Source organism: Gossypium hirsutum, chromosome A06 (assembly GCF_007990345.1).
Source record: "Gossypium hirsutum isolate 1008001.06 chromosome A06, Gossypium_hirsutum_v2.1, whole genome shotgun sequence".
In the NCBI taxonomy this organism is placed as follows: domain Eukaryota; kingdom Viridiplantae; phylum Streptophyta; class Magnoliopsida; order Malvales; family Malvaceae; genus Gossypium; species Gossypium hirsutum.
The window spans coordinates 28,736,138-28,750,395 of record NC_053429.1 but is presented as its reverse complement, the minus strand read 5'-3'; the positions used below and the strand labels follow the sequence as shown (position 1 = coordinate 28,750,395).

General features: G+C 33.8%; 3 protein-coding genes across 4 annotated transcripts; all 3 read left to right on the top strand.

Annotated features, from left to right (window-relative positions):
* Positions 1 to 262: 262 nt before the first annotated feature.
* LOC107962836 (peptidyl-prolyl cis-trans isomerase CYP57) lies at positions 263 to 5,683 on the top strand. Of its 2 annotated transcripts, XR_001701791.2 has the most exons (11): positions 263 to 607; positions 719 to 897; positions 984 to 1,085; positions 1,242 to 1,348; positions 1,438 to 1,579; positions 2,742 to 2,970; positions 3,815 to 3,854; positions 4,292 to 4,487; positions 4,750 to 4,887; positions 5,123 to 5,421; positions 5,541 to 5,683. XR_001701791.2 is itself a non-coding variant. In XM_016899379.2 (10 exons), exons 1-10 carry the CDS (start codon positions 388 to 390, stop codon positions 5,261 to 5,263), a joined length of 1,494 nt encoding a protein of 497 aa, XP_016754868.1. In that variant the 5' UTR covers positions 263 to 387; the 3' UTR covers positions 5,264 to 5,526. The 2 variants fall into 2 exon arrangements, 1 of the variants encoding a protein (XP_016754868.1); XM_016899379.2 differs by lacking the exon at positions 5,541 to 5,683 and having other exon boundaries at positions 5,123 to 5,526.
* Positions 5,684 to 7,785: 2,102 nt separating this feature from the next.
* Positions 7,786 to 9,686, top strand: LOC107962837 (protein ALP1-like). The gene is made up of 2 exons (XM_016899380.2): positions 7,786 to 8,717; positions 9,060 to 9,686. Exons 1-2 carry the CDS (start codon positions 8,010 to 8,012, stop codon positions 9,600 to 9,602), a joined length of 1,251 nt encoding a protein of 416 aa, XP_016754869.2. The 5' UTR covers positions 7,786 to 8,009; the 3' UTR covers positions 9,603 to 9,686.
* Positions 9,687 to 11,764: 2,078 nt separating this feature from the next.
* LOC107963312 (uncharacterized) lies at positions 11,765 to 13,842 on the top strand. Its single transcript, XM_016899865.1, has 4 exons — positions 11,765 to 11,836; positions 13,231 to 13,399; positions 13,474 to 13,572; positions 13,664 to 13,842. Exons 1-4 carry the CDS (start codon positions 11,765 to 11,767, stop codon positions 13,840 to 13,842), a joined length of 519 nt encoding a protein of 172 aa, XP_016755354.1.
* Positions 13,843 to 14,258: the final 416 nt, after the last annotated feature.

The following is a 14,258-nucleotide window of genomic DNA, read 5'->3' as shown; positions in this document are numbered from 1 at the left end:
CCTCTTAAATTTTTAGAAATTACAATATTTCTCTGATATTTATATAGGTAGTGTCATTTTATGGCTCTACCAAAAAATTAATTTTTTTACTTCAGTTGCTGACGTGGTATGTTGGTAGCGCCAAACATTTTGACTCCACCAACTTGCACCATAGATTTTAGGTCATTTACCTGTTTTATAAAAAATGGGTCATTCACATAATTAATTAAATTTTTTGGGCTAATTTATAAAAAAGCCGAAAAATATGCGTAAGAACCAAACCGACGTCGCGTAACCAGTTCCCGTCTCCACTCAAATTCCAAAACTGAACCCAGAACCCGCATCCAGAAAAAACCCAATTTCCACATAGAAAATTCGACGTCGAATTGAGAACTCTGTTAAGAGAAGATGTCGACGGTGTACGTTTTAGAACCACCGACGAAGGGAAAAGTGATAATCAACACGACGTATGGCCCGCTCGACATCGAGCTTTGGCCTAAAGAAGCACCGAAAGCCGTTCGGAACTTCGTGCAGCTTTGCTTGGAAGGTTATTTTGACAACACAACCTTCCACCGCATTATCAAGGGATTCCTCGTCCAAGGCGGTGATCCCACCGGTTCTGGCACCGGTAACCCGTTTCTCTTCTTTAATTTTTTTTATTCTAGCCGTTTTCTAATTAGTTTGGGCTAGGGTTAGGGTTAGTCAAAACTTTAGTAATGAATTTGGTTCTGTTTTTTAGGTGGAGAAAGTATTTACCGGAGTGTGTTTCCGGACGAGTTCCATTCGCGTTTAAGGTTTAACCATAGAGGTATCGTTGCTTGTGCCAATGCTGGTACCCCGCATTCCAATGGGAGTCAATTCTTTATATCTTTGGATAAATGTGAATGGCTTGATCGAAAAAACACTATTTTTGGAAAGGTAACAAGTTATTGGATTCTAGATAATTTATTTTATATTGTAATCCATACTTGAATGCTTACTAGAACGGATTATTGATTTTTTAGGTTACTGGAGACTCTATTTTCAATCTTCTGAGGATAGGTGAGGTCGACACTGATCAGGATGACCGACCTTTGGATCCTCCTCCGAGAATCAAATCTGTCGAGGTTGATTTTCCTTTTTATATTTTTATTTAAGTAAATAATTAATTAGATTGCTATGGCCTGTTGTAAGAAGCTTATTGTTCATAGCTTTTATTATATTTTAAGAGAATTATATCAGCCTATCAACCAATTTCTTTATGCTTTGCGATGCTGTTTTAGGTATTGTGGAACCCTTTTGAAGATATAGTTCCAAGAGTAACTTCGAGGCCTTCAATTCAGCCTGCAGCTGAGGCTGAAAACAAAGATTCAAAGAAGAAAGCTGTTAAGTAAGCCTTCTTCCATAATCAAACACTTTTTTGAGCACGATTAAGGCATTCTTATTGCTTAACTTGTATGTTCTGCTTGGAGAATGCAGAAAGCTGAACTTGCTGTCATTTGGGGAAGAAGCTGAAGAAGAAGAGAAAGAATTAGCGGCAGTAAAGCTAAAGATTAAGAGTAGTCATGATGTATTGGATGATCCCCGTCTCCTAAAGCAAGATGTTCCAGATAAAGAACAAGTAAGATCCCAATCTATCTTTATTTGTTTTTGCCTCTCCTTTTTCAAATACTTGAATAAATATTGAAACCATGCTTAGGCCAAGTTAATTGGTGCATAGTTCTCCTATTTACAGAAATTCTTCTTCCAATCATTCCCTGACCAACCATTTGACTCAGTGCAATGTTACTATGGTTGTCTGGGGAAGAACTTCAAAATTGGTTTCCTAACCACATAGAGCTAGTTTCTCATTGCTTTTGAAAAGGGATGTGAAAAAATGCTTAAGAAAAATGCTTTCGAAAAGTTTAGTTTAAGATTTAGGCGTTTAATATTACTGTCAAAAAGTGCTTTTGAGTAATAAAATGTTTATTTTAGACATGATGTTGTGAAGTAAAAATATGCATTTAAATATTTGTTAATATTATGATGTTTTAATAAGAATATTTATTGTAATTCACTATTCATATTTTGATATATGAAATATAAAATTTAAATATAAAAATGCTTAAGAAAAATGCTTTCGAAAAGTTTAGTTTAAGATTTAGGCGTTTAATATTACTGTCAAAAAGTGCTTTTGAGTAATAAAATGTTTATTTTAGACATGATGTTGTGAAGTAAAAATATGCATTTAAATATTTGTTAATATTATGATGTTTTAATAAGAATATTTATTGTAATTCACTATTCATATTTTGATATATGAAATATAAAATTTAAATATTTGTAAGCAATTAATAGTAATTATTTGTAAAATTTAATTTGAATTTGTAATCTATATTTTAAATATTATTAACATATAATCATTATAAATATAAATATAAATATATGATGTTATATATTTGAAATAAACTTCAATAGGAAAATAATTGTCGACCCAATATAAATATTACGTAAAATACATTGGATTATAAATAAGGGCCATAAATGTCATTTGGCTCCAAAAGTGCTTTTCCCAAAAGCAAAAGCTAAAAAAAGTGCTTTTGCTTTTGGGTTCAAGAGCACTTTTGACTTCAAAAGTTATTTGTTTAGCATTGCTTATAACTCCAAAAAGCACTTTTGATAAGCAATGAGAACAAAGCCTTAATGATGAGCATAGCAAGTCATATAATTATGCTGACTTGCAGAGTATGATGAGCATTTAATTTATATTGCGACCATATTCTTAATGCAACTACTTGACACAGGATCTATCTAATGCCAAAGCTACTAAGGATTTGCAATTGTCTGTGAGGGGAGCACTAAGATCAAGAAGAGAAGGAGATAAAAATGATGCAGAAGCCGAGTTGTCTGATTCCCTTGATCATAGTGATGATGATGATGATGAGGCTAGTTTTGATGCTCGAATGCGTCGTCAAATACTAAACAGACGTAAGGAGCTTGTAAATCTCCCATCTAAGCAAAAGATGCAAAACGGTAATCACTCACTATGGAACTCTTTCATCTTTTGGATTTAAACAGAAGCTTGAAGTCTCAGAAACTACTATTTACGGTGCTTTTTCTTATAAAACTAGGCTTTTTCAGCTCAATCTTAAAAATCTCTCCTAAAGAGGAACAAAGTTATAGGAAACTAAGGCCATTCCTTGCACTACATTTCAAGGTCCTCTAATGATCATTGGAAATCTTCACAATAAGATATACTGTTATATAGTAGTTTATTTCACAGATTTTTGTGTCATTAGTGCGTGAGCACATGAAATTAGGCAATGTATCTTATGATGTAAAATGAAATTTCGAAACAATTTTAGATATCTTGAATAGACAATTGGAGAAGTGTTTAAAGCCATCACCATCATGGAAAATGTAAAAGAAATCTGGTTTTCGCACATGGTTAATTTAGTATTGCTATTGTTATAACATGTTGGAGAAGTAATGTTGGGCAAAAGGATATTCCTGCAACCATAAGAGCTTTTGACGTTATAAGATTTATTCCTTGCTTAGGTCATGGAAATGATTCGCTTATTCACTACAGTTGCTTGGGTAATTAGAATTATCTGTAACATTGTAAGGAAAGAGCATTATTAATCTAAACCTTGAAATTCCAAGTGTTGTTTGTTTAGCGATATGATGCACTTGGTTTAAGGTTTAGAAGTTAGAATTTGCCCAAGGTTTTTATCAAATTTTCAATATTAAATAGATGGAAATTGCCCTATTTTCAGAGAATAGTTTCTTTCTAGTCCACAACCTTCATTCTATCTGGTTTATTTGTTAGTTAGTGCTTGCCCTACAGTTGATCTTGACTTCTGGAATCTATGTGCAGGGATCTCTAAACCAAATGACAATAAAATTTCTGCGCTAAGGTAAACATCTGAAGGTTTTTTTTCCCACTTTCTATTGAAAGAAAAAGCAAAAACCAAATAGAACCTTAATTAATCTCTCAAAGCGTTTCTTGTAGAATACACATGTTTACTAAATATCACACGTATATTCAACATGTATTACCTGTCTAAGGTTTCTAGTACACTAAAGTTACTGAAGTCTGTCAGGTGTCAACTGAATGGCTATGCTTCCGTTAATCTTCCTTTGTTGTTTAAGTGGTTTTTTTTATTTTTCTATGTTGTGTTGGTTCTATTATGACCCTGACTTAAACTGTATTCCATCTTATTCATGTTATTTTTTTCCTAACATTATCACCTTCTCTTTCTGCTGCTTCCCCTGCTTATTCAATATACAGAGTCTATTGTTACTTTTTCTTTTTTACTTATATGAACTTCTTGGTACTATGAATCTACACCAGATCCAATGATAAGAGTACTGATGATGACCAACCAAGGGTAGAAAAGCTGTCTCTGAAGAAAAAGGGTATGGGATCAGAAGCCAAAGCTGAGCGCATGGCTAAAGCTGATGCAGATTTACAGTTGTTCAGTGAGGCTGAACGAGGAAGATTATTGCAAAAACAAAAGAAGCGTAGACTTCGAGGACGTGAAGATGATGTATGTTACGAAATTTTTGGTTCAATGTTGTTATTTGCAACTCTGACACGTTAGAATCTCCCTTTTAACTTGATCTTTAGCATAGAGCAAGTCATTATGCAATCTTCTCTTTGCTTATGAATCCTTTTATTGATATTAGAGGCAAACACAAATGGTGATAGGACTAGGTTTTAAATTTGTTTCTTTTAAATTTTAAAATCTCATTCTCCACACTGTTGGAACTAACTCCAGCTTCATATTTTATTTTTTCTGTGAACCCTAGGTTTTAGCAAAACTTGAGAAGTTCAAACAATCTATTTCCACAAAACCAGCAGCTTCAAGCAGTAAGCCTGAAGGTGGTGATAAAGAGGATTTGTCTGACTGGAAAGCAGTTCGGTTGGAGTTTGCTCCTGATACCAAGGTTGGCTTTCTGTCATTTGCATATAAACCATTTGATTTCTTGCAAGCATTTAAGAAAAAAGGCCTACTGCATGTGATTTTTGTACTTAATACTCTGAACAGCACCAAAACCTTCATCCAAAACCAAAAGGAAAGCGTAATTGAAAAGCTCTAGACAGTTGAAACTTCACGAATCCCCTTTTATCTGTCTTAGGTTTTATGGAGGTAATTAATAGTTCTGTTGAACCGTGATGCAGGATGGTATGTCTCGCAAGGATGATCCAAATGACTATGTGGTGGTTGACCCTCTTTTGGAGAAGGGGAAAGAAAAGTTCAACCGGATGCAAGCCAAGCAAAAACGAAGGGAACGCGAATGGGCTGGAAAATCTCTTACTTGATCTTCATGTGCTGATAAAATGATAAGTTGGTTCACATGACTGCCCTGTTGTTTGCATTGACAGTTAGGCTGCTGTGGGAATATGAATTATAACGTTATGCGGCCAAAGTCCCGAAAATCAAAACACAGCTTGGGACTTATTTTCTTCTAAGGAATTAGGTATCGTTCTAGACCCTAAATTGCTAATATGTTATTACATTTTTGCACATTTTGGTGTATCATAGTATAAGATCTGTAAAAAAAATTAAAATGTTCAAGTGTTGATTTCGATTTTGCAGTTATCACACTAGAATGGACTGTGTCATAAGGCAAGATTTAGTACCAGTGTTGAGATTATAAAAAGAGAGAGAGAGAGAGAGAGAGAGAGAGAGAGATGTGTGTAATTAAAGTTAGATATATGAAACTGATGGAATTAAACTAATGATACATTGATTTCTTAGATTTGCGAGGTAAAAAGCTGTAGGGTGAATCGTGGGGTCTCAAAATTTCACAATCATTTTCATACCTTTTCAATAATTTGTTTAACAAGTTGAATCGTGGGGAAGAATTTGAGTCATATTCACTGTATTTATATTGTTACATTTATATCTATCTCTATTACATTACTATGAGTTATTATGTCAAAATCTAGTGCACCGATAATCTGATATAAACCTTCATTAAACATCCTTAGCTTAGTGAATTTATTTAAAAGTCGTATGATAAAATTATTAAGAAGATGCTTTTTTTTTTCATTCCCGAATTAATGGGCGTGTCTAAATCATACTAAGCCGCCACTGACCACATGCAAACTGTTAACGATACCAATGGCTGCGTTCACACTAGCTCACGTCTTTTTTTTTTTTTTGGCTTATGTTAAAATATTCCTTTTAAAAAAAATAAATCAATTAAACCTCTCAATTAAATTCACCCTTGTAAATTAAAAATCATAGCACCTTCTAGTTTAATTATAAAAATCATAATAGATATAAAAAAAATTATAAAAGGATATCAAAAAATTTATCAAAAATATAAAAGTTATTAAACATTAAAAATAAAAATTCATAAAAAAACTATAAAAAATATCAAAAATATAAAAAATATAATAAATTAATAAAAAGTTAAAAAATTCATAAAATATTTAAAATAAAAAAACATATTAGAACTCTTAAAAAATTGTAAAAAAATATAAAAAATATTAAATAAAATTAAAAATGATATAAACTTATAAAAATTATAAATAACCATAAAAACTTGAAGTGGACTGATTAGCTCGAAATTAGTAAGGGTACTAGTTTGATGAAAGATATTAACGACTTGGGAACCGAGCGATTGAACCACTTTTTATCTTTTAACCTTTCTTTTTATCAAACTAAAATTTCGTTATTCAACTATTAATATGTTAGAATAAAATATTTTGACCAAGGTTTTCAGAACCGAAGAGGTGATCGAATTGGTAAGGCCACCAATTTGTTAGTTCGATTAATCTGTTCAGTTCAATTCAATAAAAAAATTGTTTCAACTGTCTGATTCCCAAGTCAGCAGGTCGAATGGTTTTATCTGGATTGATACCTTGTCGATTTCGGCCTAATTAGTCCAACAGACTGATCGGGTCTAGTTGAAGTTTTTATAATTTTTTAATATATTTTTTATAAGTTTATATGAATTTTAATAATTTTTATAAAAGTTTAATATATTTTTATAAAATTATAAATATGTTTTGTTAGTTTTGTAATTTTTATAATTTGTTAAAATTTATTATATTTTTTTATAATTTTTATGAATTTATATGATTTTTAATATTTTTTATTTTTATAAATATTTTATGGAAAAATATTAAATTAAACCGTCACATGTTTTCATGTCTATTTCTTTTTAATGTTTTCATAGGTTTCACATTATTAGTCTTTTCGCAAAGCTCTAATTCATGTTTGGCGCCTCATCTTAACAAGTTAGTTTTTTTAGGCCTAGGAATAAGTTTTCTTTAAAATTATCATTACTTAATATAGTGAAGGTATTTGTCTCTTTTAATTTTATCAATAATATTTTTTTAAGAAAAAAGCTTAACTATTTTGATAATAACAGTTTTGTTGGTGGTGTGTGAGTTGATATAAAAAATTATTATTATTATTATTATTATTGATTGAGTTTTAGGTCGGTACTGATTTAATTTTAATTTGATTGACATAAAAATTATTACTAAGATAAGAGGACATGAATTTAAATATGCCGATGAATAAATTTGAGAAAGATTATAAATAATTCTATATGATGAAAACCTAAGATATATTCTTTTGTTTCACTCAGACTTGGTCTAATGTTCTGGATAACCCATTTTGTCAAAAGAACAAGTTGGTCACTACTCACTACATCCACATGGGGTTTATAATTTAAAAATGGAAATAGGTTTCAATTGATTCTACGTAGAGCCCATTGTCTTTGTCTCCCTCTTTTAGTATGCGTATGAGACAAAATCATGTCTTTTCAACATCTTTGCGTTCACACTCACTTCTCCTCCGCCTTTTCACACGCTTTAACCCCCAACTAATCATCTCACTTTCCCCTATATTTTATTATTTACTTCAAATATTCCAATGTTATATATAAATCTTGTCTAATCATTTCTAATTTCTTTTTTCCATTTTACAATATCTAAGAACCAATCATTTGATGCTATTTATCAAGTCCTTCCTAATTTAAACAGTCAGAGCTCTGCTACTCAAACACCCTTTTTTTTTCTTTTTCTTTTCCGTTTATTTTCCTTGAAAATGAACGACGGCGAAGATAACTGTAAGCGGCGACGAAAAGAGAGGTTCGCCGACGAAGGTTTCAATGACATGAATGAATCATCCAACGACGAAAATTCTGTTCTGATGTCCACCCACAAGAAAAAAACTCGAACCATGCTGGGATTTTACGACTCCGTCGACAGCGCTTCCGTGAACCAGACGGAAACCCAATCACCCAACCACGATAAGCAATCTGGGTTGGGTCGATCATGGTGGGATGAGTGTAACAGACCCGATTACCCGGAAGATGAGTTCAAGAAGGTGTTTAGGATGAGCAAGTCAACGTTCGAGCTCATTAGCTTCGAGCTCAGCTCCGAAGGAGACGCCTTCACGTTACAGAACGCGATCAGCGTTAAACAAAGGGTGGCGGTCTGCGTTTGGCGGTTAGCCACGGGCGAACCGTTACGGCTCGTCTCGAAACGGTTCGGTTTAGCCATCTCGGCGTGCCGTGAATCGGTCCTGGAAGTGTGTTCGGCGATATGCAGCGTTTTGATGCCCAAGTATTTAGGATGGCCGGACGTGAAATCGTTGCGGAAAATAAAAGAAGAGTTCGAAGTCATTTCGTGGATACCAAACGTCGTCGGATCAATGTACACGACGCATGTACCGATCACAGCGCCGAAAACATGCGTGGCAGCCTATGTCAATAAAAGACAAACGGAACGGAACCGGAAAACGTCGTATTCGGTAATGTTAGAATTATTATGATCCACATGAATAATTAAAATACCTCTGCTTTAATGTTGAACACTATTTTCCAAATGCATTATTAATTTTTCATTTTTTAATAAATTAAAATTGAAAAGCTGGACTCTGGCGTGAAAGTTGAAAAGTTAAATTATAAAATATAAATTGATCATAGTTAATATAAAAACATACTACAAATCAAATAAGTTGGAGATAATAGGTAAAAATACAAATATAAGAAAAAAAAATTTGCTAAAGGACCAAAAGTGAAGTTTTGCCCTTTTATCGGCTCCTTGCCCTGTACCTTATTATTTAGCAATTGTTGAATTGTTTCACTTTCAGGTAACGGTACAAGGTGTGGTGGATCCCAGGGGAGTCTTCACCGACGTTTGCATCGGATGGCCGGGATCTATGAACAACAATCAAGTGCTGGAAAAATCAGCTTTGTATCATAGGGCAAACGGTGGGTTATTGAACGGAGTTTGGGTGGTGGGGAGCTGGGGGTATCCATTAATGGACTGGGTATTAGTCCCTTACAGGCAACATTGTTTGACATGGACACAGCATGGGTTCAACGAAAAGATTGGGGAGATTCAAAGGGTTGCTAAGGAAGCTTTTGGGAGATTGAAAGGGCGGTGGCGTTGTTTGCTGACAAGGACCGACGTCAAGTTGCCTGATTTGGCTGTCGTCGTCGGAGCATGTTGTGTTCTGCATAACATTTGTGAACTGAAGGGTGAAGGGTTCGACCCGGATTTGAGATCCGAGTTCTTTGATGATGATGATGATGATGATGATGAGATGGTCCCTGATGTTGATTTGAGATCGATGAGTTCCATGGAAGCTAGAGATGCTATTGCTCATAATCTTTTACACCATGCAATTTAGGATTGGATTAATTTCATCTCATGTCCAAATTGATTCTACATCTTAAAACCTTTTAATTAAACCTTTAAAGTATCATTTTGATTAGACTCCGAACTAAAAATAACTTTAACCTCAATCCTCGAATATTTAAAACAACCGGATTTTTTAATCCTATCCAAAACCCATTGATTTCACCCCCAAAGCAATGATAAATGGCAAATCTGTCTTCTTTCTGAAATTACTTCTAAAAGAAAAAACCTTGAATGAATACGAGAAAGCTTTCGCTGTCACAGTCAATCGTCAAACAAAATGTATGGCCTTGCAATAGAAAAAACAAATAAACTTACACATGATAAAACAACAGCTGATACGGTTGCATATCGTTTACATGGTTGAAAGGGTATAAATCCATTGTGCAAATTATGAGATGCCTTGAATTTCCTCACCTCGTTTCTCAGCATTCTTGTTTCCTTCCGTTGCACCGTTGTGAAGTCTTTTCTCTGAAACTTTGCACAAACTGGGAATTTCATGGATGAATTCAGTTCACCAAGTTGTCGTGGGTTGGCCAACAAGTTTGCAAATTGTTGTTGCAGCTGCACAAGGGCTATGCTACATGCAGGATGAATGTCTCACACCAATCATCCATGATGACGTGAAGCCTAGAAATATCTTCTTGTACTCTGAATACAATGCAAAAAGTTAAAGTTTTGGACTTGCTAAGATGCTAACTAGGCATGCAAGTTCTCGCACAATGTCAGCAGTCGTAAGGTCCTTCGATTACCTCGCCTGGTTAGTATCTTAGCAAGCTCAAAATATGCAATTTTTGTATTGAATTCAGATTTCGACCAAATATTGCTAGACTTCACGTCACAACTAATGATTGGTAAGGCACTCATGATATATGTAGCATAGCACTTGAGCAGCTAACAACAATTTGCAACCTTCTTGGCCAATCTAAGACAACATGATGAACTGAAATCGTCCCTGAGATTGAGTTTCTCTTATTCCCATGAAATGGTCTGATTCTCTATGTGCTGGCATACCAAAATCTTCGAAACTTCCCCGGAAATGCAACATAGCAACTTCACTATGTTGGAATAACAAATGTTGCTCAATATCTCAACTTTTGCCAACAACTTTTTCTCAAGCTTGTGAACGTGATCCACTTACTATTCCAAATTTTGTTCACGGTAACAGATTTGCCTAAATGGTTTATGATGATTCAATAAGCCTCCTCAGAGCCACCACTTCTGATGAGATTGATCAGTCAAATTGTCAATATGTTCGCTTTGTGAAACCCAATCTCAGGAACAATGCCAACTTCCATACACTCCACGTTTTTTTCCTCCTAGTCTCGAGTAAGGAAGAAGCTAAATAGAAGGATAACTAGGAAAACAAGGATGACTAGTGCTACAATCATGGCAAGATATTTCAGATGACAATTTCTTGGCTGATGGAGTTTCCAGTAGCTGTCTGGAAGGTATAGAATTGGATGATTTGCACATAAATTAGCATTTTCCATTAAAAAAAAAACTTTTCATATGCAAGGTTTATTTAACTGCTTGGGAAACTTTCTGACAAGTTAAATCAAACTCATGTTGCCAATTTTAGGAGGAATTTCACCAGAGAATTGGTTTGCAGGTTAGTAAAGACCAAATTGCAGCAGGGATTTCAGTAGCGCAAGCTTGTTATTGGAGACATCTAATGTATTTAAGGGTCTCCATGAGATTATTTCAGATTGTAGTTCACTGGAAAATTCATTACCGTCAAGAAGCGGAGTAGTGAGGCGGGAAAGATATGTTACCTCCTTTTGAATTTTGCCTGAGAAGAGTTTGTTGTTCGCCTGAAAGACGACCAAGATTCAATTCCAGTTGCGGTTGGGATTTCACTAGAGAACTTTTTGTCATTAATTTCCACCCTTGACATATTCCATGCAAGTTTACTTGGTACTTGCCTGAAAAGGAATTATTTGTTAACATCAATGCCGGCAAATTGAAACTCATCCATAAATCTTGAGGAATCTCACCAGAGAACTAACTTGTATTGTGAAGTCGAAAAGTGTGCAAAGTAGGACAATTTCCAAGCGACACTGCTATATTCCCACTGATATGCAACCACTCCTTGTTGGACCCCTCCACCACATAAATCTTTAGACGTTACTTTGTTAAGATCAATATGAAGACATGGCACGGGAAGCTCGAAACATTCAAGATTATGAGATTCTGAACCATGGAAGTGTATTTTTCATCATTAAGGTATGCCATGATGAATATCTATCTCATAGCAGGGCACCAAACAATCAAGCAAAACAAACTTCAACTGTTGAAAGTTCATGATAAGCAGCAAAAACAGGGAAATTCTATCAATGAGAACATTGACAGAAATTCAAAGCATATGCAGTTATAACCTTTATGATTTAACGCAAGACAACCTAATATGTCAGAAATCAAGGAAACATATATGTATATTATATATTATAAGAGAGCGCTCCTTAATACATCCATCTATGCTTTTAACTGCTTTATGTTAATCAACCCCAACATAGTCCAGTTAAGAGGCGAAGCCAAAAGGCTAGTTTAACAATGCTTTTGAAAAGTTTTTTTAAGAAGTAATTTTGATAAGTTTGATTTAAGATTTGAGTGTGTAGTATTACTGTGAAAAATTACTTTTGAAAAATAAAATGTCCATTTTAGACATGTTATTATCAAGTAATATATATGCATTTAAATAATGTTCAAATTAATTAATATTATTATATTTTAGTAAGAATATAAAAAAATTATTATAACTTGTTAATATTTTAATTTATGAAATATAAATTTTAAATATTTTTAAGCAATAAATATTTTTTTATAAAATTTAATTAGAATATATAAACTATATTTTAAATATTTAAATATAACCATTAAATATTTGTAATTAGATATTAACACATTTAAGCACCAAGAAAAAAAGAAGAAGGAAAGTACTAAAAGTTAAAAATTTTAATTTCTCCTTTTCAGAACAAAAATTTCAATCAAAAACTGCTTGTTTAGCATCACTTTTCTTCTAAAAGTGCTTTTGGAGCCAAAAATATTTTTTAAGCACTACTAAACAAGCCCGAAATAAAATTATAATTTCTACAATAGTAAAAATACAATTTCAACAATTTAATAATCTATATTTTTATAATTTTTAAATGATTAAATTAAATTATTATTATTATTATTTTTAAGGAGTTAAATGCAATTTTAATTTAAAATTTTAAAAATTTTAAAGGTGACAGGCCTGCCATCCCCTAGCTAACCACTAGTCAGTTCAAATGAAATCCATATAACTAATCCCATTACAAAGGGAAAAGAAGCCGAGTTGAAAGCAAAATGAAAAGTGAAAACAACACTGGGTTCCTAGCTACGCCCCTACTTACTCATTTATTGGCTTATTATTGCTTATCATTGCCCATTTTTGGTAGTAGGAAATGAGGGGAAGGGACAGAAGAAAGAAAATTAACTTTGGGTCTTTACTCAATTTAGGCCTAAAGGTTTCTAAGTTCTGTTTAGTTTGGCTAAATAGTGTCTGCTAATTGCAGCGATATGCGTCACCCTTTAATCACCACCTTCCCTCTACACAACTTAAAACAATGTTTACTGATTTCAACGATATGTGTCAGGTTGCAATTCCAGGAACTATGGCATCCCACTCGCCTCCTAAGCTAACAGAGCCACTTCCATGCCCTAGGTGCGACTCAACCAACACCATAACTACAACCTCTCTCAACCTCGATACTTCTGCAAGTCATATCGCAGTTACTGGACTCAAGGCGGAACTTTTTGTAACGTGTCAGTTGGTGGCAAGACCTGCAAGGCTTCCAAGCGCTCACGATGTTTTTTTGGGTCTTCTCCTTCCATTGTAGTTTCTTCTTCCTCGAGTGTGACACATGAAGCTGAGCCGACTCCTATGGTTGTTAGCCCTACCTCCGTTATGCCTGGACCCAGAATTAAACCTGAAATGGGTTTAGTTGACTCTTTTAGGTTAGTTTTTTTTATTTAAAAAATGATATTAATTATTATATGTAATTTTTTTTACCAACTGTTTTTTTTCAGTGTTTAATTTTACGACCGGACAACATAATGTTGCAGAGGTGACAGAATATGGTTACGACAACTGCAGCATTACAAATGCCATATCTACTTTGACCACTGGGCGGGCAAGGATTACCCTTAATAAGACCGACCACCGCTACTTCATTTGCGGTTTCCCCAATTATTGTCTTGCTAGCTAAAAGCTCAAGTTCGAAGTCCGAAATGGCAATCGCACCAGTACTTCTCCTACACTTGAAGATCCAAGCCCCACCACCATACTTGGGACCTGAGCGCTATAGCTCTTAGAACTCCGAGCATCGCAACATATAATATCTCATTTTTCAGTGGTGTTGAAAATGTTACTTTCAAAACCATAATTTCGATGTATAATTTCGATGTGTGAGTCCGTAAATATTATTTATTTAATATTTAAGAGGTCATTATAGTGTCATATTAAAATTTGGTCCGATAATTTTGACGTTTAGTTAGTTAATTAAATAAAAAAGACTAAATCATAAAAACTGCAAAAGCCAATTACTATTAGTTTAAAGAGACTACTTGAGTGCAAAAGCATATTTAAATAGTCTAATATGGTAATTTAGTCATAATTATTAAT

Coding starts and splice junctions, on each gene's coding strand:
- LOC107962836 (XM_016899379.2), top strand. CDS start 388: ATGTCGACGGTGTACGTTTTAGAACCACCGACGAAGGGAAAAGTGATA. Junction 898..983: donor AAAACACTATTTTTGGAAAG/GTAACAAGTTAT, acceptor TTGATTTTTTAG/GTTACTGGAGACTCTATTTT. Junction 1,580..2,741: donor ATGTTCCAGATAAAGAACAA/GTAAGATCCCAA, acceptor TACTTGACACAG/GATCTATCTAATGCCAAAGC.
- LOC107962837 (XM_016899380.2), top strand. CDS start 8,010: ATGAACGACGGCGAAGATAACTGTAAGCGGCGACGAAAAGAGAGGTTC. Junction 8,718..9,059: donor ACCGGAAAACGTCGTATTCG/GTAATGTTAGAA, acceptor TTTCACTTTCAG/GTAACGGTACAAGGTGTGGT.
- LOC107963312 (XM_016899865.1), top strand. CDS start 11,765: ATGGCACGGGAAGCTCGAAACATTCAAGATTATGAGATTCTGAACCAT. Junction 11,837..13,230: donor GTGTATTTTTCATCATTAAG/GTATGCCATGAT, acceptor GATATGTGTCAG/GTTGCAATTCCAGGAACTAT. Junction 13,573..13,663: donor CAGAATTAAACCTGAAATGG/GTTTAGTTGACT, acceptor GTTTTTTTTCAG/TGTTTAATTTTACGACCGGA.